We start from the raw sequence: 26,469 nt of genomic DNA on the forward strand, positions 1-26,469 counted from the left end.
GCAGCCATTCAACGTGGCCGGTGTTTCGACGAGACTTCGATTTTTAAAAAATTATAAAAACAAAATAATAATAAAAATATGAATTTTAAAAATACCAGTATTTGAATTATACAACTGGTATAACATTTGAATTTGGCGCCCTTCCGGCCATATTTAAGTTAAGAAAAGAAGAAGAAGAAAATGAAAGAAATAAAATCATTCCATACGAACAATTTAACCCGCACGGTCTTTTCTTTTTTTTCGGTCTTTTTTTCTCGTCGTTTTTAAACGAATTTTTAAAGTAAATTTAGATTCGAAATAAGAATCAATTTGTAAAAAATATTACAAATTTTTCAAAAATTAAAAATATTGTCTTCAAACTTTATTTCACAGAAAATATTGTTTTCCATTTTCAGTAGTTTTTTTTATAAAAATCCAACAGTACGTTTTTCATAAAAAAATAAAATCTACAAAAAATAGTACGCAAATTTGGTAAAAATTGATGTTCGGTTCTTGATATCTTTCAAATTAATTTCATTCATCCAATTTGTAAAAATGTAAGAATTGCTACTAAAATTGGTAAAACTTTGTTTTCGACTAAAAATTTGTTTAAAAAAATTGTTGGTAATTTAAAAAGTTTTAAGATTCAACTAACAACTAACAACAACCTACAAACTTTGAAGTAAGACAAATTGACAGACGGGAAGAAAAGTTATCAGTGTGGGTCGCATACCAGCCTCTTTTCTAATATAATAATTGTACTGTAATCAAAAATCAAATGGGGTGGCGCAACAGTCCGTTGTGAACCAGGGCCTAGTGACTTACAACTCTCAACCATTCCTGTGTGCGAGTACTGTTGTCAGGAATGGAAGGGACCTACAATTTAAGGCCGAATCCGAACGGCTAATTTTTGAGAAAGCACTTTTTCATGACAAGAATTACTCTTGAAGGATTTGTCAATTCCTCGCAAGAGGCAGTACCCGCGAAAATTAATTTTTTTTAAATTAAGGTGGCACAGGCACCTATATAATGAAACTTTATGCGATATCTGCTTTAAATATCTCAGTCTGAAATTCTTGACATTTGTTATTAGTGAAATTTATTATGTAATAGTGTAATTCGTGGTTAGCCACTGTGTTAAACTATTTCTTAGTGATACTTCACTAGACTAGCTTATTTTATTATTTGAGACTATAAACTGGAACCAACTGCGTTCTGAAACATACGAGTAGTCTTACTACAGAATGGTAGTTCCATAAATTCAAAAATAAGTGTCAATAACATTTTAATTGCAAAATTCATTAAATAACGTAAAGTTTTGTCATTCTTGTGTTACAAGTGCAAATGCATATAATTACACATCTGTAATTTGTGACATTATTTCTATTTTGCTGAAAGCAATAATTATGATTGCAACATAACTTTTTCGAATTGAATATTTACAGCAACATCAACAAAAAAAAAAACAATATAACACCAAAACCCATTAATAATTAACTTTTATTAATGACTCGCTGGGCACATATGTTTTCTAGATTCAATGAGCCATTCCTTTACCCATGTCCTGATGTCGATTAAAAATCCATAAAAACTCACTCAATTATTCATTGCATGCATTCACTCTATGATATTGTGTTTAAATGTCTGTGGATATATCTAAACCACAACCGAAAAACACATACAAACAATGAAAATTGTTATACATTCATACATACCTATGTATATGTGAGTGATATGTATATAGCTTTGAATAAGGATTCAAAAACCCAACGAAAATCATTCCTGTTGATGATGATGTATACACCTACCTACCTATGGTGTCCTTTAAATGAAGTCCCTCATATTAAAGGCAATTAAGCATCAACACGGATGTTTATCTTTCGGACTAAAACCCTCTACTGCCGACGAACCCTGCTTCCATATACCTTTATTCATTTTACTTAATTCACTCTCTGGAACAAAACTGAATAATAAAAACCCAACCTGACAAACAAAAAACAAGAAAACAAAAACAAAACTCACCCCTACCAATCTACCTTACCTACACTTTCACCCCTATTACAATAATGAAACAAGACACAAAAAAAGTAATCAGAAACGACTTCATACAAAGTAATCACGTTACCGTGTGCAAATATAACCAAAGCGAATAATCAAAAGAAAAATTTGTCCGTGGAAAATAAAGAGTTTTCCAACTTCAACTTCAACCCTGTGAACTGTATGTCGGTACTTACATCTACAACCTACCTATCTTGTCCTCTGTTCCAAGTATAGGTACATCCTTGTTTAGTTATATTTTTATTTTTTTTGTAAAATGTAAAAAAGAGAATTTCATTAGGGTGACCAGTGACCACTGACCATCATCGCAATCGCAGTGTGCAACACAACACAAACGCAAAAATAATAACCAGAAACTCAAATGGGAAAATGAATTACATTTGGAAAATTTTCGTGTATGGGGTTGACAACTAAAAAGAAACAACAAAAAATTAAATGAAAAAGAAAGAGGATACATCGGTACAAAAAAAAAACACCCTTTAACCATAACAACCATCAAAATCATCCACTAGGACATGGCACATCCTTGATGGCGGTGCGGTCGTTGGTATGGCCGCTTACAACAGCATCAACTTCAACTGAGGGTTGGCAATCAGATTTTTCGTTTTTTGTTTCTTTTTCGTATTGCCCTTTCCATCGTGGTACTTGTCTCTGGACAGGCGAAAGACTCAGCAAGCGAGAGATACAAGGACGAACAAAAAAAATCAAATGACCACTTTCACTGATGCCCCAAGCCGACTACGACTTCCTATCCTATTCTAGACCTACTCCTTGAAAGCTGTTGATGCGCTCTACTTACGCCAAGGACCAACGAGCCACGCACCACACCATTCTTCTTCTGTTTCTGTTTCTGTTATTTGCTTCAAGCTTCAAATAACCAGAATTGATGTTATATGTTGGGCTTGAGTTTGGGTTTTGGACTTGGGTGAGAAGTGAGATGAAGAAGATGATTTGAACGCATGAATAAACATTAAATCAACTCAAATTTGTGTGACTGGCAAACCCACAGAAAAAAAAGCAAAAGAATCAAGTTAAAGAGGGTAAAATAAAAATGAAAATAAAAATTCAGAAAATCATTGTTTTCGTGAAAATGTTCTTCAATCTTCCACACCTCACCACCCTCCACCCTCTCACCAAAAAAAAAAACGAAAATAATTTCGAAAGTGCAAAGAAAATGGAAAATTAAATTCCTTTCGTTGACGGCTATTTGTCCACATTTTTCATGAATTGGTAAAAGGATATAAAGAGAGCGACACAATTTTCTGGTGGGCAGAGGAGGTCCTTTTTGTATATATCCTTTGATTTTTGTTGTGTTTGATTTTATTCTGATTTGTATCACCAACTCATTTGGTTTTGTTTTCCAAAAAACAGTGACAGTGATTGCATACACGATGGCAGGACTCTGATAAACAATAAATGGAAAAGTAATGGTTAAAAGATAGATAGATACAAAAAGCTGATATGAGTAACATGGAAGATACAAAGATAAGCATTAATGTGAAATTTGGAGTTCTTAATTGGTTTTGTAATTAAACTCTTTGCTGTATTGTATTTTCTATAGAACAAAAAGTTATAAACAATGTAACAGAGTGTTTGGGGTTTGCAGAACGTCTATAGATAAAATATGTTAAAAAGCTTTGATTGAGTGGTTTTATGGTAATGAACCAAATTTCAAAAACATTATCATTTTGTGGTATTCGAGTCATGTTCTATTTGATCACACTATTTAAGTAATAAGTCCACTGAGGAATATTAGAAACAGAGAAGGTATACATTAACAAAATGTATGAGTTTATTAATTATTTTCTGATTGACGTTTACGAGTTACATTTACAATATAGAAATAGGGTCATAAGTCCACATTGTAATAGTTGCATGGTATTCTGACCCCATTCTTTATGTTGACGAAATTTCTTCTAAAATAATGTTTCCAATAAGGGTTTCGAATAGCATTTGACAGCTATCACTTTTAAAGATGTCATATTTTTATAAAGTTTGATAGTAGAAACAACGCCACAGTTCACAATCATTGTTTAAGTGTTTTTCTTGATTGGAAAAGGTGATCACGATTGTCACCGAGGTCTTGTGACTTAGCAGCTAAAGAATTTTTTCTTTCAGGCTACGTTAAAGATGATGTCTTATGTCTTTGAAATAGAACTCGTGATATTATCGACAATTTTTAGCAGCAAATTTGTGTATTGGTCATACAAATTTCATAAAAAGGACATGGCCCTGCAATCGTAGCATTCTTCCTTTTTTTATAATTGAATAAACATCCTTAAACTTACTCAAACTTACTCGTTATTCTCAATATCAATATGAAACATTATGTTTCATGAGTATGAGTATGTTTTTTAAAATACTTTAGTTCAAATTATGTAAACTAACTGCTTTTTAATTTATTCTTATGTGGACTTATGACTCGCTTAGTTTCCTAGCTATGTACTTGAAAATAAAAGCCCTCTGTGAACATCTAGCTTCTGTATTTTATGTTAACAACTGGTTTGAATATTGTGGACTCATTGATTTTGTAGAATCACAATAGAATTGTGGACTTATTACTCAGTTAAAATTTTTAAAATTGTGTATTTGTGATTTTATTGAACTCAAGAAATTAAAAGATTAAAAAATTAATTAGGTGGCGCAACAGTCCGTTGAGAACTAGGGCCTAATAACTTACAACTCTTAACCATTTACTGTGTGCGAGTACTGTTGCCAGGAATGGAGGGGACCTACAATATTTAAGAAAGCACTTTTCATGACAAAAATTACTTTTGGAGAATTTGTCAATTCCTTGTAAGAAGCAGTGTCTGGGAAAAAAGCTTTAGATATCACAGGCAGGGTTTGGACCCAAGACCTCCGGTATGACAGTCCAACGCAGTAACTATCATGCCACGGTTAGTACTAAAATTAATAAACTAAAGGACTTAAATCTAGATGAATGATTTGTTGCACAAGTTGATTACTTCTAAACCATAATTCACGTGCTTCTAAGAATGTAAATTAGTTAATCCTTGAGCCCAACATAAGCCATATTTTGAAATGCAGATATAAGTTCCTTAGCCGTACTTCGTGAATGTGAATTGTCTTTCAATATTGTCTTTAAATTTGATTGTAATGTTCAATATTTCAAAACCAATGTTAAGACGGTATGTTTTTTAGTAATACTCACACTGTGTCTCTGGCATATTGAAAAGTATACAAAAACCTTAGAGTGTCCGCTAAATTCAAAAAAGATTCAAGTCATAAGTTTTCAGTACGGAAATTTTGTAATCCTTCCATAAATGATAAGTTTATTAACTCTCATCCTAGGTCCTTACCCGAACAAGAGCTCCTCTGAACAAGCATTTAGTAATTTAATAACTTTTGATACTTTATGTCCATAAATAAGAAAAGTTAAAAGTCCTACTAGATAAGAAATTGTAAAAACATCAAAGGACTTAATTTTATTAATAAGTCTCTTCCAAGTAGTTACTTATTGTTATGCTTTATCTTTACAAACAAAACTTAAAAAAATACTTAAAATCCTCAATATGTCTAATCTACCCTAATCATAATGTATATTTTTGATTGAAGCTTTTGTTATTCTCCCTCCTGAATGACTTACATGTTTTTCAAGATCATTAAGTATAGAAAATTAGCATTTTTACAACATCAATTTCATTCCTCATGATCTCATCTAACTACCAAGTGGCTTGTTAAGATTTCATAAGAAATTTCAATTGATTTCCTCCAATTACTTCCCCTTTTATTTTGCTTGGTCTTTGAAAAGGCTTATTTTAGTTTAAACACTTTAACCTACTTCTTTCTCATAAGTATGCACTTTCATTATGTTCTTAAGAACTTTATTAGATCCGTCTTATGTGATGATATGATGGATTTAAGATCCTAAAAGGACATCAAGGGAATTTAACTCACTCTCTATCTCTCTTTCTTTCACTTTTCGTTTCCTCCCTGTCTCTCAATGTTTATCCCTTGCAAGCAATATCAACACAAGTGGTAATTAACCTCGAAGCATTCAACAGAATCCCTGCACCTTCATCATCATCATCATATTCCTATACCTACTCGTTGCTAACCTTTAGCGCTACATATTTGTACTTTATGCAAGCATCAGGATCCCCTCAAAACATTGCATGATGGCGATGTAATCAACTTGTATGCCCATAAGCGTACAACACCCAGGATTCAATTAAGAGGAAAGTAAAAATAAATAGGAGCAACAGAAAGAAAAAAACAGCAACCCACAATCCACTCGAATTCCTCAGTCAAGTCGTTTGCATCCCTCGTTCGAAGCCGTGGCTCGTAACTCTTTCTACAGTATACAAGAGTATAGTGCCTCTAGACATTTAGACCTCTAGAGATTGTATGATGCACAGCTTAAAACAGTAGAAGGAAGGTACTTGAAATCCTTTAACGCTTGACTATACACAAAGAGTAACCTGTCACCAGCAAATTACAAACAAGAGAATAAGGAAAAATTATATATAAACGGCTATCAACTGAAAATAGGGGGATCCTACCCTAGCGGGAAAACTTTGAACTACTAAGTGAAAGAGCGAGTCACAAAGCGAAATACCAAAGTAGAACAACAACAACGACTACCAGAACACAAATAGTAGAAAAAAGCAACTCATAAACTGCCATTCTCAACACAAACAGAAATTCGCCCCAAACGCAATGTCTGGTCTTGAGCTCAATTACCGTACCTACTTTGCAGCGTATAAACCCGTACCAAAAACAACAGCAGCGCAAAATGCAATCTCAGCGAACCGGCAAATAATATAAGGGATGAAATTTGTTACCAATTTACTCTCAGCTTTGCACCCACTACCGATGCCGACGACCACCGCACCGCGCCACCTCGATGGCTGTTGACAGAGATTTTTCATTTATTTTATATTTTATTTTTATTTGTTGGTTCATTCGTTCGTTCTATTTTTTCTGAACTTTCACCCGAAGCCAAACACCATATACCTCCTCACCTTACCCACCTAACCTCCTACTGAATTCAGGTTTGGTTCCAGTATTTTAAAATCCAATTAAAAAATCCCCGTTCTGACCGAAAGGTAAAATCGAATTTCCGAACGCATCCTGGACTCGGTCGCTACCCTTATTTCATACGCCCTCTCCCCCCCCCCTTTTTCTCTCTTGGGAGTCACGCTAAAAGTAATCGAATATACGGTGGTCAATTTTTGTTCATAAATCTGGACAGGAAAAAAAGACCTATATATGGAACTGTTATCCAGTACAAGGATAAAAGAGTACCCAGGACACTCCAAAAACAACTCATCATACAGACCTTAAGGGTGCAAATGGAATGAACCAAAAAGAAGAACCAAAAACAAAAACAACTATAACCAATCATTCTACATAATATAGAGGAGTGTGTCCGAACATTTTTCCCATTAAGGACCCCAAAGGTGAATATGTAACTATAGACAGGATATAGGAAAAAGCAAAAAAAAAAATATTTAGATATTTAGAAAAAGGACTACAGAAGGATATGAGACGGAGGGGAAGAAAAAGAAGAAGAAGAAAAAAACACATTACATTACTCGAAAAATAATTTGTCCGAAAAATTATTTCCCCGGGAGACATGCCACGTATGTGATGATTACATCGAAGCAAAGCGAAGCAAAGAGGGGTTGAAGTCCTTTCCTCAAGTCGGTCGGTCGGTTGGTTAGGAGGCACAGCAAAATATAACGAGACACAAACATCCTCGGTCTATTAATTTAATGAGATAAGTTTCAGGTGACGCGCGAGTTTTTCAGGTATAGGATTTTTTGTTTCTCCTCTTTACTTACTACCACCAAACCAACCCCACCCCTTTCCTATAAAGTCCTCTATAACTTGTTCGTTTGGAGGACATTATATTATTATTATTGAAGTAAAATGACACGGACTGTTGTTTGCCTAAGGATAAATTAGTGAACAAACTCATAAAAGGATAATGATGTTATAGAAAGTTTTTTTTTTCTTTCTTCTACTTACTAGATATTATTATTATTATTTGGTAATGACAATGTGGGCAAAGCGAAAGAGAGAGAGAGGTAGAGGAAAAAAATATTTAATATTCCTAATGATTTAAGGGAAACTTTATACATTCAACGACGACGACGGTTGACAGTTTTCATATTAGGAAGACCATGAAAGTGGTTTTACTTTTATACTTTTATTTGTCGTCCAAGGATAATAATAATTTTTGGTTTGAAAATTATTACTAATAGATTGAAAGCGTCGATAAGTTGTTTCGAAACAAAAATAAATTCAATATCAATAAGTAGAGGGTTAGAATATCGATATAATTGGAAGAAGGTCCATGTTTGACAATAATTATTGTTAAGTCCGTTTTACCGTGGAGTTTCAGTTTGTAACTAATATGTTACTGCTACGTTTTAAATAAGGGTGCTTAGAATTTAGCCTGTTCTTTGAAAGACTTAAAAAAAGTTGAAAACATAATTTTTCTAAACTCTTAAGACAAAAAATTTTCTTTTTCAGGTCTCTAAGATTCTTTATCAGCTGATGAGTTTTTCAGTGAGAGATATTCCGAATTTTAAAGTAATTTCTTCGAATTTCTGTTGAGTAGTATTTTAAACTTGTTTCAAAAAGCTTCATTTAAAGATACTATACGTATGTTCTTAAAAGCTGACAATTTCAGTTGAATAAACGCGATTAAAAAAAAATTTTTTCTAGCGTTCAAGAAGTTAAGATTTTGTATAAAAACAAATATTAAGTTGCTCAAATCTCAAAGATTTTAGAGCCTTAATAATTGTTCCTTTTTAAAAAACTTAAAAGTCTTGTCAAAACAACTTTTCAGAATATGAAACTAACGTTGATATATATCTCTGTTTCGAAGTTAAACCGAATTTTACTCCTAAATGAAACATTTTTCTAAGCCCATCTAAAATTTTAAGTCAACTTAGATCTAATTCAACTCTTGACAGCTTTGGCACAATTATTCTTACAAACAGAAAGGAAATCAAATTTGATGAAATAAGTTTTGGTAAATCATTTACAGAAGATATGTGTCTGAAATACCTACGAGTTTTTATTTATATGTCAGAAAATAATTATTTCTGGTTCAATTTAGATCTAATTCAACACCAAACAAATCAATCAAGATTATGCCAAGTCATAAGAATTTGTCTTAACAGTGCAGCTTTAAAGTATAAAAGAATATAATCGCTAATATCAAATCATATAATGTTTTATACCAACAGGTTTCTGGTTACCTTAAATTCCATGTTTAGGAGGTCAAACTCTAAGATCTGAAACTTGGAAATATACTTTCAAAACTATTTTTTTAACGATATCGAATTTCAAAACTAATGTCAGAAGAGTGACCTGATTTCAATAAAGGACACTGATATTCAAGCTTTAAATAATAAGGTTTAATAGCTGTTTCACTAATTTTTAATAATTTTATTCCAAAAAAATAGTAATATGAAGAATTTAAAAGGATTTAACAACAAATGTTGACTGTTTTCAAACGTTCTTCAATTTCAAAACTAATCAAAATAAAAGAGTGATTCGATCTAAGCAAATTGCAATGAAATAGAGTTGTAAGCTGTTTCACTAATTACATATTAATAACTGTTTCACTTATTTCTTATAATTCTGTTTCAAAAAAAGTGTTTTGAAGAGTTTAGAAAGATTTACCAAAAATTGTTGACTTTTTTCTAACATTTTTCAATTTTATAACTATTCAGATAATAAGAGTGATCTGATCTTAACATATGAATGTAAAATTCAAGCTTCATGCAATAAGTTTTAATAGCTGTTTCACTTATTTCTATTTGTCTTGTTTAAAAACAGTGCTATGAAGAGCTAAGAAAAATGTTACACAAAATTTTGACTTTTTCCAACGATTTTAATAACTGATCACAAAATAAGAGTGACTTAATCCAAGCCAATTGCAATGAAATCCAGACGTTAGCTGTTTCACTATTTTGTAATAACTGTTTCATAAACAGTACTATGAAAAGCTTAGAAAGATTTTCCAACAAATTTTGACTTTTTAGCAAGATTTTTCAATTTCAAAACTGATCAGAAAATAAGAGTAATCTGATCTGAATATATGACAGTGAAATTCAGAATTCAAGTAATAGGTTTTAATAACTGTTTTACTTATTTCTAATGTGTTGTTTCAAAAACAGTGCTTGTAAAAGCTTAAAAAGAAATATCAACAAACGTTTACTGTTCTCCAACGTCATTTAAATTAAAAACTGATTAGAAAATAAGAGTCACCTGATCTGAAAATATGACAGAAAAATTCAGGGTTAATGTAATAGATTTTAATAGCTATTTTACTTTCTTCTAGTTGTCTTGTTTTAAAAACAGAACTTTGGAGAACATGAAATATTTACAACTAAATATTGACTTTTTCCAACGATTTTCAGCTTCAAAACTAATCAGAAAATAAGAGTGACCTGATTTCAATAAAGGGCACTCATATTCAAGCTTTAAATAATAAGTTTTAATAGCTGTTTCACTAATTTTTAATAATTTTATTTCAAAAATAGTAATATGAAGAATTTAAAATAATTTACCAAAAAATGTTGACTGTTTTCAAATCTCTTCAATTTCAAAACTAATCAAAATATAAGAATGACTCAGCATATTGCAATGAAATCCACGATTTAGTTTTTTTACTAATTTTTATTAAAATTGTTTCAAAAGAGTGCTTTGAAAATCTTAGATTTTCCAACAAATGTTGAATTTTTTGTAACGTTTTCCAATTTCAAAACTGATAAGAAAACAATATGATAACATTATAAATTATAAAGTTTAATAACTTATTCACTTATTTCTTATAGTTCTGTTTCAAAAAAAAGTGCTTTGAAAAGTTTAGAAAGATTTACCAAAAATTGTTGACTTTTTAAGCGTTTTTCGATTTCAAAACTGACCAGAAAGTAAGAGTAATGTGATTTTAACATGGTTCAGTAAAATTCAGACTTTAAGTAATAGGTTTTAATAGCTGTTTCACTTATTTCTATTTGTCTTGTTTATAAAAACAGTGCTATGAAGGGCTAAGATAAATTTACCACTAAATGTTGAATTTTTCCAAAGATTTTCAGTTTCAAAACTGATCACAAAATAAGAGTGACTCAATCCAAGCAAATTGCAATGAAATTCAGGCGTTAGTTGTTTCACTAAGTTGTAATAACTGTTTCATAAACAGTGCTATAAAAAGCTTAGAAAGATTTTCCAACAAATTTTTACATTTTAGCAAGATTTTTCAATTTCAAAACTGATCAGAAAATAAAAGTGATCTGATCTGAATATATGACATTAAAATTCAGAACTCAAGTAATAGGTTTTAATAACTGTTTCACTTATGTCTAATGTCTTGTTTTAAAAACAGAACTTTGGAGAACATGAAATATTTACAACTAAATATTGACTTTTTCCAACGATTTTCAGCTTCAAAACAAATCAGAAAATAAGAGTGACCTGATTTCATAAAGGGTTGTTTTACTAATTTTCATTAAACTTGATTTAAAAGAGTGATTTGAAAATCTTAGATTTTCCAACAAATGTTGAATTTTTTGTAACGTTTTCCAATTTCAAAACTGATAAGAAAATAAAAATGACATCATTATAAATTATAAGGTTTAATAACTGTTTCACTTAATTCTTATAGTGCTGTTTAGAAAAAAAAGAGCTATGAAGAGTTAAGAAAGATTTACCAAAAATTGTTGACTTTTTTAAGCGTTTTTCAATTTCAGCTGATCAAAAAGTAAGAGTGATCTGATCTGATCTTAACTTATTACAGTAAAATTTAGGCTTCAAGTAATAGGTTTTAATAGCTGTTTCACTTATTTCTATTTGTCTTGTTAATAAAAACAGTGCTATGAAGGGCTAAGCAAAATTAACCACTGAATTTTGAATTTTTCCAACTAATTTCAGTTTCAAAACTGATCACAAAATAAGAGTGACTAAATCTAAATTCAAGCCTTAAATAATGAGGTATAATAGCTTTTTACTTATTGATCGATAAAATTAACAATTGCGAAAAAAGATTATCTAATAAATAATATAATTCATACACTTCTCTGATTCAAATGAGGATCGGTCTCTACTAGTTCGAACAACCAATATTCTTCTGTTTTTATTATTTCAAAAAATAGTTCTTTTTTGACAAATTTATTTCAACTTACAACAGATTTTAGCAAAAACTACAATAATACAAAGCATGATACAAAAATCAGTTGAATCACTTTATAGTTCCGAATTTCAGAACTTTAAGACAAATAAAAATCTCGTTAAAAATCGTAGGACTGAGATTTAAAATTTCATTAGCGTTTATTCTTCCTCTCTCTTATATTCTCTAATTCAACTTTATAAAACTCTGACAAGAAGGCCCTAAAGTCTCGAAAAGTCTTATCAAAATTTAATAACAATGTATAATTTTTGTGTCTCCCGAAAATTCTAAAATTTTCTAATATCCTAACTAAATCGAATTATATTTATATTGTAGTATCTACATCAGAACGTATCTTATTTAATTATTCACCAACCGCACAATCAAACAACCACCACCACCAGCAGCATCAAAAACTGTGTGTATATTATGGTCCTGAAAAGTTTTAAAAATGTATTTCTCTTCTAATATAAATTTCTTCGCATACATATATCCCTTAAGGTCTTCTTTTCGTTTCGTTAATTTCTTTTTTTTGTAAGTTTATGAAGCCCAAAAATTTCAATTTTCTTAAGAATTAAATTTTAGCCTTAAGCTCAAAAATTACACCTTTTTCTCTCTCTCTGTCTTTCTTCCGTTCGCCGTTTGTCCGCTCCCTGCCAAAGCCCTAGCCGAAGCCGATATGAAATGTTTTAAAGATGAAGAAGGTATATGGATGTGAAAATATATAAAAATAGGATCAGGATCATCCATTTTTGAACAAAACAACAGAAAAGAAAAAAAGGACGAATATTCATTAGCATTCTTGATTAAAGTCCAAAAAAAAGGATTTTCTGTAATTATTTCCGAATCATTTTTTATTATAATGACTTTTGATTTCGTTCCATCATTAGCCCTCATCGTTTCATCCTTCATATTATCAAGTGAAATCTTTCTTTTTCTTCTTTTGGGATTGGGACGATGATGCTGATGGTGTCCTTGAATACCTGCCTAAGGGAATTTTTCTTTTCATTTTTATTTTTAAGTACGAGTATTCTTTGCGTATTTTTCACTTAAAAGACGAATAAAATTCAAGAACCAAAAACCATCAGTACCTATTGAAGAGAAGTCGAAGAACAAGTATCAAGCTAAGAGGGTGTGCGAAGGATTGGGGAGGGGTAAAGTAGAATTTGTAATTACAAGTAATTGTGAGAAATGGCCTAATTAAAGATTTAAATGTCCCTTTCTTTTTAGTGAACCCATAGTAAAAGTTATAAATAGGCATCAGAGGTAAGGAAAGATGTATACGAAGAAAAGAAAGACTTATAGGTAGTCCGCGGATTTGACAAGAGAACCTACCTACTCTTGGTATAGCATAACAGCAGCTTTTTATAGTTCATTTTCATTTCAAGGATTCTTAACTTTTGAAAAAGGATCTGACATAAGAATTCACCTATAGACTAACTCAAAAAAAAAAAGAACTAAAGATGAGAAGGATTGGTTTTAGTTGGTAGAGAAGGTAATTACTTTGAAGAGGTAATGAAAGCAAAGAAGAAAAGAAACAACAACTCACTATTCCTTACCAAAGACTGCGGAAGACTGATTTTGATGATGGACGAATAGAAAGAAAAAATAAAGAAAAATGTTGACTAAGATAAAAGGCAGAAGATCTGATGAGAGACGATACGTATATAGATAGAGCCACGATGATGATAATGATGATGATGAAGGAGAATCTGAATTCAAATGAATCGAAATTAAAAGGAAACTGAATGCCAAGGAATTCGCTTGATTAAAAGGTGGAATCAATTAGGCTTGTAATTTAATTATTTTAGAAAAACGAACGAAATATACGAAAACAAATCAGTCGTCCTCGTCGTCTTCGTCGTCGGTCGCTGAGTAAACGCCCCTACCTCTTACCCCACCATCCTTTCTACCTTCTTATTGAAGAAAAATGTTTTTCTTTATTCGCTGTTTTTGTTGTTGTTTTCTATTTAAAAAAAGACCCTGGACTTTCGGGTAATTAGAGAGTTTAACATTATTTTTGTTTTCTTGTTTTTCATTTTAAATTTAAATGAAAACCAAAACTCTCTTCAAAATTTCCTTGCCTCAAGTACCTTTATTATTTAATGCTTGAAAATTCCTTTTTCTATCGGATAGAAATTCATTAAAATTCTCAATGGCATCATTAGGAAGGAGAACGACGCGACACGAACGGGCGTACCTCTTAAAGATGTATTTTTTCAAGCTTTTGGCTTGAAGATTTGCAAATGTTTTCTGTCTTTGAATTCAATTTTTGTTACGGTATTTTTTTTGCTGAAACTCGAAGTTTTTAACTTCCCATTGGAAGTTATTGTAATTGGCCCGTTTTTCTTAAATGAAATTTTGATATTTCTCCACATTTCAAGGTCCCAAAACTTTAAATCAGTGAGTTTCATATGAATTCTGCGCTTGCATGTAAATGTAAGTTGGACATATCTCAAGAATTAGTAGAGATATCGACCTCAAATAAATCTTATTTCACAGATAACACCACCAAAATATGACGAAAAAGATATTAGGTTCTTAACTGATGCCTTTTTTGTCAATTGGTAAATAGACTGACACCTGAACAAACGCTTCCATGATCATTTATTTTGAAAATCGTTTATCTAAGAAGCTCAATAGATACACACGTCAATTTACAAAATGCAGTGTTTGTAGTATTGTAAAAAATTACTGTTTTTGCCGTGCTTCTTTAAAAACGATGCTGGCAAAACGCTGCAGTCAATGATAACCCCAATAGAGCCCTGATAACTGACTCTTTGGTTCATCAATTGAACAGTCATAATGGCTGAATCACAAACACGCTTCATCATCGGCTTCGCCTGATGTTTACCAGTTCAGCCATAGGAATTCAATGCATGCTATTTTAATGGAGCTTCGACCTCACGTTTCGTTTGACAATCGTAAGGAGAAAAACGTAATGTGACGTAGTGTGACTCCAAACAGAAGCTCTAGTTCAATTATCTGAACATTTGCTTTCTGTGACAGCTCAAATGTCAACAAACAAAATATTTGCTCTTTGGAGGGATGAATTAATAGAAATGTCATTCAAAGCAACCTCGAAGTAGGACCACTGTAACGCAGACGAAGCCGAAGCTGAAGCGTGTTTGTGATTCAGCCATAATGTGCAGAAGCTGTGGTTTCAACAAGGCGAAGACATAAGCACAGCTCGGCCACAATTGATTACCGCATTTGTTCACGTTATGGACACGTGCATTGGCCTCAAAAACAGTTCCATTTAACACCGGTTGACTACTTTCTGAGGGAATATGTTAAGTCGCTAGTCTATGCCGATAAACTTGGAACTTTTTCATAACTTGAACAACAACATTCCTCGAGTAAATGCCGATAGACTACCACAAATGTTAACAAAAGTCATCACAGCTTGAAAATCCAGAATAGACTACGTCAAAGCCAGCCTTGACAGTCATATGCCAGAAATCAAATTGGAATGACATTGGTAAAAAATTATTATCTTCCGAATAAGGTAAATTTCGTGTCAATTTTAAAAAATCATATTTCAAAGTTTTATACCTCGAAAAAAAACCTTTTCCTATACAATGTGGTATCAAAAAGACTGGTAAACATATTTCTCACCTCAAACATGTTATGAACAAAAAGTGATATAAGGTTCAATTTTTAGTTAAACATTTATTTTAGAATTGAACATTTTGAGAGCAGGTAAAGGTCTTGCAACAAAATCTATTTAGAGCGTTCTTACAAACAAATAAAATCCTACCAAAAGTGCAATTAGGTAAGCATCCTGAATTTTTCTACAAAAATCAGCTTATACTTCAATTCTTGATTACATACTTTTTAAAGATGTTACTACTGCCAGATCCTTACCAGAATTACATCGGTTTAGCCTTGCAAGATGTTTCAATCGATGAGCTAGACTCTCCTTTTACCATGGTTGAGATGTTGGCATCTCTAAGCAGAATGAAAAAGAGGCTGGGATGCGACCCACACTGATAACTTCCCATCCCGTCTGTCGATTTGTCGTGCTTAAAAGTTTGTCTATATGTATTCGTATCAATTTTTACCAAATTTGCGTACTATTTTTTGTAGATTTTATTTTTTATGAAAAAACGGACTGTTGGATTTTTATATAAAAATTACTGAATATCGAAAACAATATTTTCTGTAAAATAAAATAAGTTTCAAGCCAATATTTTTAAGTTTTGAAAAGCTATTTGAGTCTAAAGTAAATTTTTACGAAGTTTTAGTATTGTTTTTTTAGAGTTTTATTTTTTATAAAAAAAAACTGTCAATTCGATTTTTTTAAAAATTTTACCAAATGTTGAAAACAATATTTCTTATGAGATAAAATAACTTTGAAGCCAATATTTAAAATTTTTAAAGAGATATTTGAGTCGAAAATCAATTTTTACCAACTTTTATACATTTTTTTTTAGGTTTTTATTTTTTGTAAAAAACTGTCAATTCGATTTTTTTCAAACTTTAACTGAATGTTTACAACAAGATTTTTTGAAAGACAAAAGTAAATTGAAGCCAATATCTCAAAGTTTTGAAAAGATATTTGAGTCGAAAATCAATTTTTACCAACTTTTATAAATTTTTTTTTAGTTTTTTATTTTTTGTAAAAAAACTGTCAATTCGATTTTTTTCAAACTTTAACTGAATGTTGACGACAAGATTTTTTGAAAGATAAAGTAAATTAAAGCCAATATCTCAAAGTTTTGAAAAGATATTTGAGTCGAAAATCAATTTTTACCAGCTTTTATACATTTTTTTTTTAAGTTTTTATTTTTTGTTAAAAAACAGTCAATTCGATTTTTTTCAAACTTTAACTGAATGTTGACAACAAGATTTTTTAAAAGACAAAAGTAAATTAAAGCCAATATCTCAAAGTTTTGAAAAGATATTTGAGTCGAAAATCAATTTTTACCAACTTTTATAAATTTTTTTTTAGGTTTTTATTTTTTGTAAAAAAACTGTCAATTCGATTTTTTTCAAACTTTAACTGAATGTTGACAATAAGATTTTTTGAAAGATAAAAGTAAATTAAAGCCAATATCTCAAAGTTTTGAAAAGATATTTGAGTCGAAAATCAATTTTTACCAACTTTTATAAATTTTTTTTTAGGTTTTTATTTTTTGTAAAAAAACTGTCAATTCTATTTTTTTCAACATTTTTCAAAATGTTGAAAACAATATTTCCTATAAGATAAAATAAGCTTGAAGCCTAAATTTCAAGTTTTTTAAAAGATATTTGAATCGATATTCTATTTTTACGATCTTTGAGTAATGTTTTTTTTTAGATTTTTATTTTTTATAAAAAAACTGTCAATTAGATTTTTCTCAAAATTTTATCAGATGTCAAAAACATTATTCTTCGTTGCACAAAATTGTTTTAGAGATGAAATCATATTTCAGTCGTAAAATTTTGGAGGTGACAAATTTTTTTTTTTCAGTTTTATTGATTTAAAAAAAAAACCGTTATATTGATTTTTTTCAAAAAATATACCTGTTTGGTATCACGTTACAATATATTATATAAAATTTAATTCAAGTCTCTAGCGTTTTTGGTTCGTAAGGGTTAACCAAAATTTTCACCTTTTTTTCAAACTGCTATGGTAAAAAACCACCCACGCAATTTTCTTGAGAGCCCTTTCTGCATCTTTCTGCCTTATTATCTGTATACGGACGTACGGACGTACAAACGTACGTACACACGCACGCACAGACATCTTTCTAAAAATCTTTTATTTCGACTCTAGGGACCTTGAAACGTCGAGAAATGTCAAAATTTTCAATTTGACAAATCGGACCCATTACAATAACTTCCTATGGGAAGTTAAAAATACCAAAGTAGCGGGTTTGGATGGCATTCTTATCGAATTCTATAAGAATTTAATTCCTGAATTTTTCGAGCGTGTGTTGGGGTTATTAAACAAAATGTTTACAGAAGAGAAATTTCCGAGCTACTTCGTTTGGCTACAATATTTCCTAAATTTAAAAAGGATAATCCCAGTTCACCAGAAAATTATAGAGGCATTTCAGATCTGAACTCACTAAGAAAACTGATTGCACAAATGTTGTACGTTGGATGAATTGTGAATCGGATTGAATTGTATTGAAAGAAATAATTTGATAAGTCGATATCAGGCTGCCTTCCGGGCGAGCCTTTCAACGATTGATCAAATTTTTGCTCTTACGAGCGTTGCAAGACGTTTTATCGACAAACAGAAGCCCCTATACCCTTTATTCTTCGATTTTAATGCTGCGTTTGATACCATACCAACATAAGATCACTTTTATATAAGCTAGCAGTTATTGGTTCAACCAAATTCATTCGGATTTATGACCAACTTTTACTAAACACGTCTGTAATGGTTTGTAATGGTACATCTTTGTCAAAATCCTTTAATACCGAAACAGGTGTTCCACAAGGTTGTACATTGAGTCCGCTGATGTTCGCTTTTTTTTATCATTGACACTGAAAGTAAATTACTGGGAGGCGTCAACTATGGCGATGGTGTTCTCTGATAATCCAACATTGCAGCTTCAGATAAATAAAATTAAACAATATTGCGATTCTTGGGATGTCAAAATCAACACTTCTAAATCTAAAATTATGATTTTTAAATCTCTAAACCATTCAGATAATCATATACGAAATTGGACACTAGATGGTACAACTATTGAGATTGTCAGCGAGTATAAATATTTTGGTTTTACTATCACTCAAAATCATATTAACAGAACTGGTACTAGCCAAATCAGCTGCTATAAGTTCGATGTGGTCACATTTTTTTTCAAGAAGCTTCGTGGACCCTACATCGAAATTTAAGGTTTTTGAGGCTACCGTGAACAGCTGCTTCTGTTATGGGAGTCAAGTGTATGGATACCAATTTCTAGGGGATATAGAAGTTATTCAAAGATACCTTTTCAAAAGAATCTTCCGGCTGTCACCTAATTACGCCTAATTACGTTGAGTGCGGGCTTCCGTAAATATATTTTAGAAATTTAAAGGCCAAAGTTATGCAGAGATCTGATAGTAATCTGTACAAGCAAATCCTGCTTATACCACTTCATTGTGGATATTGTCCTTTTAGAAATTGGAATGCTCTTGCCACAGCACATAATTTAGCAATGAATCTAAATGCAAACATTAAAGAAGAATGGAGAAATACCTTTTACAACTGCATTTCGATGGTTGATGAGGAAATGTATGAATCACTTTCTAGAACAACCTATAGACGTCTTAATTTGACTTTGGGTGATTTTAATTATTTCTGTGAGGACCTTTCTGCTTCCGATATAAGTTTAATATTCAAAATACGGACTGGATGAAAAATGATCACTGTACGCCATATCTAAATTTCTTTGCTTGTTTTTATAGTTTAGTTAAAAACTTTAAATTTTACTTGATTTCAAATTACTTAAATCCCTTTAAATTCACCTCTCAAAAACCAATTTAAACTCATTAGGTAAGCTGCCTAGATACAACTTTTTGCCCATCCCCCTTCCTATAAGCCCAACCCCAATCGCCTCCTGCCCCCCATAAAGAGAGGTCCTTGCATAATGTATATAGCATAATAATAACAATAATAGTCCAATGCCATCATAGTCGTAACTAATTAAGCCCTCTTTATCCATCTCTCTATAACTTTCTATATATCTCTATATTTTCAGGTTGTGCTTTCGTAAAGTTTAGTTCCCATCAGGAAGCTCAAACAGCTATAACTAATTTACACGGAAGTCAAACTATGCCGGTAAGTGTTGCACAATTTCACCTTAAACATATATATCCAATATAGTATAGCTCTCAGGATTTGTTTATTTGTATGTGTGTGTGTATGTTTTTGAAAAGGATACGCAGATAGATATGCAAAGGTACATCTGTGAACACATCCTCTGATAATAAATTGAATTAATGCTACTTTAGCTGCTCAATTAAGTTGTACAGAAGTTGTTCGCTGCGGCAGCGTTTCATTCCTTTGCATAACTACTCCTAAAGGATAAAGGATACTCAGCGCGATATGGGCGCTGCTGTTCTAGTTTTCTATATACCTGTACAAAAATATACACATATACAGCACATCATATAAATCTAGTACTTGGGGTTCTAAATAATTGAGGACACTTCGTAAGGTGTTATCTACGGTGTATCCTGTGTGTTTGCAATGATTAATTCGTCCTTAGGAAGATTTATTTGCATATTTTCGAAAGCATCACCATCCAAAGCCTCTATGTGGAGCTCTTTCTCCATCATCACGTTGGAAAGCAGTTTAACTTTCTTTCTCTATCATGAGTCTCAGGGAGTGTTATGTATAGTTTCTTATGGAACACCAAAATTTCTTTGGTTTTATGATTATGACATCAAAAAGTCAATTAAAGCCGCAGACTTAATTAGGTTTTCTTTTTTTTTGTTGTTTGTGCTGTGTTTTCATTTATTTACGAGCATACACATTTTTATTTTATTTTTTGAGACAAATGTAGTTAATTTCTTTGACCGGAGGTGAATTTGTTTCGAAAATGTTGGTGATTTATTTTTCGACTCTCTCTAAGGAAATTCTGTCTTAGATTTTGCTTACCTGCTTTTTTATATTTTTATTTCTAAGATAAATATTTCTAGGCAAAGCATCAGGACGACTCGAGATGGTGTGCTTTTCCACACCATTTCCATTGGGACACCAGCAGCAGTGTGAGAGTTGAGGAATAAAAATGATCGTTATAAATCAAATTTAACGTTGTCAAGAAACACGTTGGGAGGGGTGGTGCTAGTGATTTTTATGAACTTTTTGGTCGATTTGTCAAATGAATGAATACAACATGCGTGATGCAAAGAGGGGTTGGATTCTGTAGGATGGTGGGATATATTTTTGTGGGTGTTGAGGATTCGGTTCTTTTTTTAATTAAATTAGAAATGAGGTGGTAAATGTATATGTATATGTATGGGAAACCACAAAAGGATTTGCTTCAGCTCAATGACTTTAATAACTTACAATATTTTAAAGAAATCTTTTAATCCTAAGATATTAAAGAAGATAGATGACTTTAGATGGGGTGGAAAATAGGTTTAAATTATTATTTTTTTATGTAAAGAATTCTTACCCACTTAATTTATAAGGATAATTTCTTAAGCAAAGCATGAAACACGAAGTTTTTCCTGTTTTCTTAATTTTTGGCAAAAATACTAATAATACACTGAAATTCCGACCTTACTCTCTGACTTATATGATGTACCAAAATTACTGATCCAATACTGGATGAAATGATATTTGAATAATTTATCATTAGAATTTGAAAGTCTTTTCAAAGACATAAATATCTAAAAAACGTCTTGTGATATTTGAAGTTGACATAAAGTTAGCAGCAATCTAAAAAAAAAACATAGAAAACATAGAAAAAACGAAATGTAGTTTGCACATAACTAATCAACTTTTAATTAAAGATGAAGTGGATAGGTTTTTGAGAGGTGCTTTAATTTATTGACATCAATTTTGTAAAAAGACTGAAACATAGAAAACATTGCAGGAGTAACTTTCATATGTTAGAACTAATCCACATCAGTTTTTTAAATAAAATTATGGCGCAACAGTCCGTTGAAACCTAGGGCCTAGTGACTTACAACAATATGGAGGTACTTTAGTAGGTTGGTAAAAATATTGTTAGGAAGCTTAAAAACAAAAAAAAAACATAGAAAACATTTCACGGCTATCCAAAAATTGTCAGAATTTATGTACTGCAAATTATAAGCCAATCAAATATTCCAGACGAGACCTATCTGGTTTTTGGGTAGGTTCCATATTTTGTTGATATCCAAGCACTACTTCAAACAAACGAAAAAAACATAGAAATCATAGAAATTTAAAAACTGTAACAACTCTTTTACTACTAACTAATTGCCAAATATTATTATAAAGATCAACGATCGATTTTTGAGAGGTGCTTTGATTTGTTGACATCAATTTCGTAAAAAGACTAGAAACATAGAAAACATTGCACGAGTGACTTGAATATATCGCAACTAATTAAATTTGATCTTTGATCCCCTTTTATAAGGGTGCTTTGGAAGGTTGGTACTAAAATTGAAAAGTAGCATAAACAAAACATAGAAGAAATTTCACGGCTATCTTAAAAATGTCACAATTTATATACTGCAAATTATTAGCCAATGTAATATTCAAGACGAGATATATATGATTTTTGGGATCGTGCTCTATTTTCTTCATATCAATGCACTACTTCAAACAAACAAAAAAAAACATAGAAATCATAGAAATTCAAAACTCTAACAACTAATTAACTAATTAACTAATTAATCAATGGCAAAATATTATTCAATAAAACGTTTAATATAAGATACTTAAGACCGTTTCTTTAGGGTGCATACCTGAGTTGACATGAAATTTGAAATTAAAGAAAAAAAAACATAGAAAACACAAAAGAACGACGTTGGGAATACCATTCTTCGTCAGTCATATCTCAAGAAATAGCAGAGAAATCCACTTGAAATTAATAAAAGCTTTACAGATAACAACACCAAAATATGAAGAGAACTACCAGTTTTTAAAAACTATATTAACTGGTGACTTTTTTGGTGAAAAGACTTAGACCTTAATATCGCTCTAGTTTTGTTTAGCGATGAAGCTTATTTTTGGGTAAATAGGTAAGCGAATATACATAAAAAACATAGAAAAACAGAAGAACGAAATATAGTTTTTCATATCTAATCAACGATAGATGTTTGAGAGGTGCTTTGATTGATTGACATCAATTTCGTAAAAAGACTAAAAACATAGAAAACATTGCACGAGTGACTTGAATGTATCGCAGCTAATTAACGGCAATTTATTCCAAATCTAAATATTTCAATTATGACCCTTAGACCCATTTTATAGGGGATTGCTTCAATAGGTTGTCTCGAATTTTAAAAAGCAACAAAAAAAACATAGAAAACATTTCACGTCTAACTTTAAATTGTCACAATTTATCTGTAGCACATTATTAGCCAATAAAATATACAGTTTGAGATCTTCTTAGTTTTTGGAGAAGATGCTCTACTATGCTCATATGAATGCACTAATTTAAAAAAAAAACATAGAAAACATAACCGGCAAATTAATATCCCGTACAATTTTTAATATTAGACATTTAAATCAGTTTTTATAGGGCGCATTGCTGAGTTGACACGCAGCTAGAATAAAAAGAAAAAACATAGAAAACAATGCATGGCTAATATTAATTTGTTACAACTAACTCATAACTATACAAATTATAACCCAGTAAAGTATTCAAGATCAGACCTTAATATCCGTTTGCTGAGTTTGAATATAAAAAAAAAACATAGAAAATATAATTTAGGGTTTATTTAAAATATATTTTTGGATTATTTAACAAAAAAGTATTGAATATCTATTAAATACATCGTTTTCAGAAGGTAATTTCTTGAGCTAATATCAAGTATACAAAGAAACAACTAAACATAGAACGATCAAATCAGAACTATTGCGAAGAAAAGTATAAAAATGCTATCTTTTCGATCGGTGAACGTGGTTTTCTAAGTTGAATCTCATGGTCTGTTAGCTCTAAAAATTACTGAGTTATTTCACCTTTTATTGAACAAATCTGTACCTAACCATGAAAACTAAACTACAGACTGATTCAGCATAAAACTCCATGAGTCTTTTTCATAGAAGAGAATGGCTTGAAAAAATTCACATGAGATCATTGCGTATACTGCCGTCTATATTATTGCTTAATTGTATTACAATATTATTTAAGGCTCTGGTTTTGAAAATAGTTTAAAATATATGAAGAGAGGTCAAACAGAAGGCTGAGGCGGGTGTTAAGTTGAATACTACTTTTAAATTTCTTGCAATTTATATCAATTCTTCTATTTTGAAGTTTGATACTTTTCTTTTCCTCTGATTGTTCAGTGCTTTCTGGAACAAATGGGTATCGGTGAGAAGTTTTTCCCACTTCGGAAAATTGTAACTTTTGTATGCCATTTTTTTCGAAAAAAATCCAATACGTTCTAAAAAAAGGAATTACCTAAAAACTTGAAATATTAACTCCATTGGTATTAAATTTCAAGTAAAAAAACTGATCCCACTTCTAAGGCTATTAAACCACATCTTCTTACTTTGGTTATAATTATTCACATTTAAATCCAACAATTTTTCAACTAAAAACTCACGAAACCTACTTAGAATATTAATAAGTAGTTTCCTTATGTATCGAAACTTGACTTCAAAAACTCTGGCTAACTGATATCGCACTATCAATTTCTTAAACGGAAATCAGTTTGTTTTTTAACTGCTTCCATTATATTGCTGACAATGCCCGTTCCAGTTTTATCGTTATGGTTGCCAAAAGTCAAAACACCTGAAGATTAAGTTCCATGAATTAAATACAAAATACATGTTAAGACTTAACAAAGTCTTTCAAAACATTATTCTTCCTCATTTCTAAATCCCAGCTTCATAAGCTGTGCCATTATATTCGTACCTGCCTGATGCCTGCTTGGTGCGTATCCCAACGACCAAAGCGACACGCGAGCGACGATTACTCAAATCTTATGATAAATTTTTGGAACAAATATACCTGAACATTTATTCTTATCCCTTGACAGATTCCAATCTCTCCGAGCTAAACTGAACTGAGCTGAGCTGATGCTGCGCCTCCGTCTTATGGTGGCACAACATTTCATTCTAATTTCATCGCAAGGATTTAAACACAAGAATAAAATATAATTTTTCTTCTCTTAAGGTTTTGGTATTTTATTTGAGTTCGTCATGCACGGGAACCTATACATAAACCTACTCTCACACCCCATCACCATCTTATTCTTATGTCTCATCCCATTTACAATCCTTAAGGCTAGAGAATTAATTTCATTTCACAGGGTTTGTCTCCGTTTAGTTCTACATCACAAGAGAGTCAGTCAGTCCTACCTTACCTACATAATATATCCTTGTACCTTGTATAAAGCTTGCCTTATAGCTCTGCCTTCATCTTAAACAGAAGATTAATTTTTGAAACATTTGCTGCGCGAGAGTTTAGTGGGAGGTTGCGGGGTGTGGGGGGTATCAAAAAAAAAGGAAAAAGAACAACACACTGAGAATCTCTCCGACACACCAAACTTTAATATCCTCTCCGACAGCTGCAATTTTTCACCTGGCTAATTTTCTAGATGAGACGACGGCTTTTAATGTTCTTCTTCGTTTATACTTTTTTTTCATTTCGTTTCGTTTTATTTCCTCCAATGGTTGCTCGTAACTTTTTTTCTGCTGCTTTTCCTTCGGTTATGTGTTGTGTCTTTAGATAGGTGGTTCTAGAACCTTCAAACACCCACCTCCACCCCCATTTCTAACCCACTTTACTTAGAATGTAGGGAAAATAGGTAATTAGTGTTCATTCCTACGCAAAACAACAGCCTGAGTTTTCTGATGATGATGAGTGTGATGAAAATCTTCTCTCCTTTATCCCTTTTCCTTCTCTTTGTGTCTCCTAGGAAAAAAAAGGAGTAATCAACAATCTGTGCCACAGTACCACAGTCGAGCCGAGTCGTCCTAGGTCCTACCCAACTCAACATATAATTTTTGGCAATAAGTTTTGTTGCAAGTTTAACTTATACAAAAAAAAACCAACAGAGAAAAAAGGACGATGAAATTCCTAAAGGAATATTTTATTTCATGAGCCTCGAAGGAGAAGCCTTGAATTAAAAATTCCTCACCAACTTCAACTTCAAGTGAACAACTAACTATTCACATGAATTAATTCAAGACATTGTTTCATTTTCACAATGGAAATAAATACAAAAAAAAATCCTTAAAAGGACCTTTTGTATGCTCGCACTATGAATCCGTTAATCTCAATATTTATTCAAAAATTGTGTACTTAGTCTGGTTTTGGTTCTTTTTTGTTGGCTGGTCCTGGTGCTCCGGTACTTCAACTACTATACATGCAATTGATGTAGAAAGTTACTCAAGTAGAGATGTCCTTCTGCTCCTTTTTCCCATTTATTCATTTGCTCAAAATATAACTCTTGATGGCACCTAAGAGCCAAATACTCAGATGCTAAAATGAATCCTTAAATTCTATAGGGATATATTTGTCCTTTCTCTTCCTCTTCCTCTCTCTCTGGACTGGATTGTGGAAATGGAGTTTTATAATATTTAACATTTTAAACCAAAAAAAAAAGAAACCTAAGTTTTTTCTTCGACTTCTTTGTTTTTTCCTTTTGGCTGCAAATAATTGAAAAGTTGGAAGTGAGTTTTATTTGAATTTTCC

At 31.5% G+C, this 26,469-nt stretch overlaps 1 protein-coding gene across 1 annotated transcript in view; it reads left to right on the forward strand.

Moving 5' to 3' along the window:
* The window catches only part of LOC129939973 (CUGBP Elav-like family member 4), a 341,004-nt gene that overhangs the window by 187,404 nt on the left and 127,131 nt on the right, over window positions 1-26,469 (forward strand). Inside the window, exon 2 of the mRNA XM_056048184.1 lies at window positions 19,864-19,943. Coding sequence (XP_055904159.1) covers window positions 19,938-19,943 — 6 coding nt within the window. The 5' untranslated portion in view covers window positions 19,864-19,937. The remainder of the gene's footprint in view (window positions 1-19,863; window positions 19,944-26,469) is intronic.

Source organism: Eupeodes corollae, chromosome 1 (assembly GCF_945859685.1).
Source record: "Eupeodes corollae chromosome 1, idEupCoro1.1, whole genome shotgun sequence".
NCBI classification, from domain to species: Eukaryota; Metazoa; Arthropoda; class Insecta; order Diptera; family Syrphidae; genus Eupeodes; species Eupeodes corollae.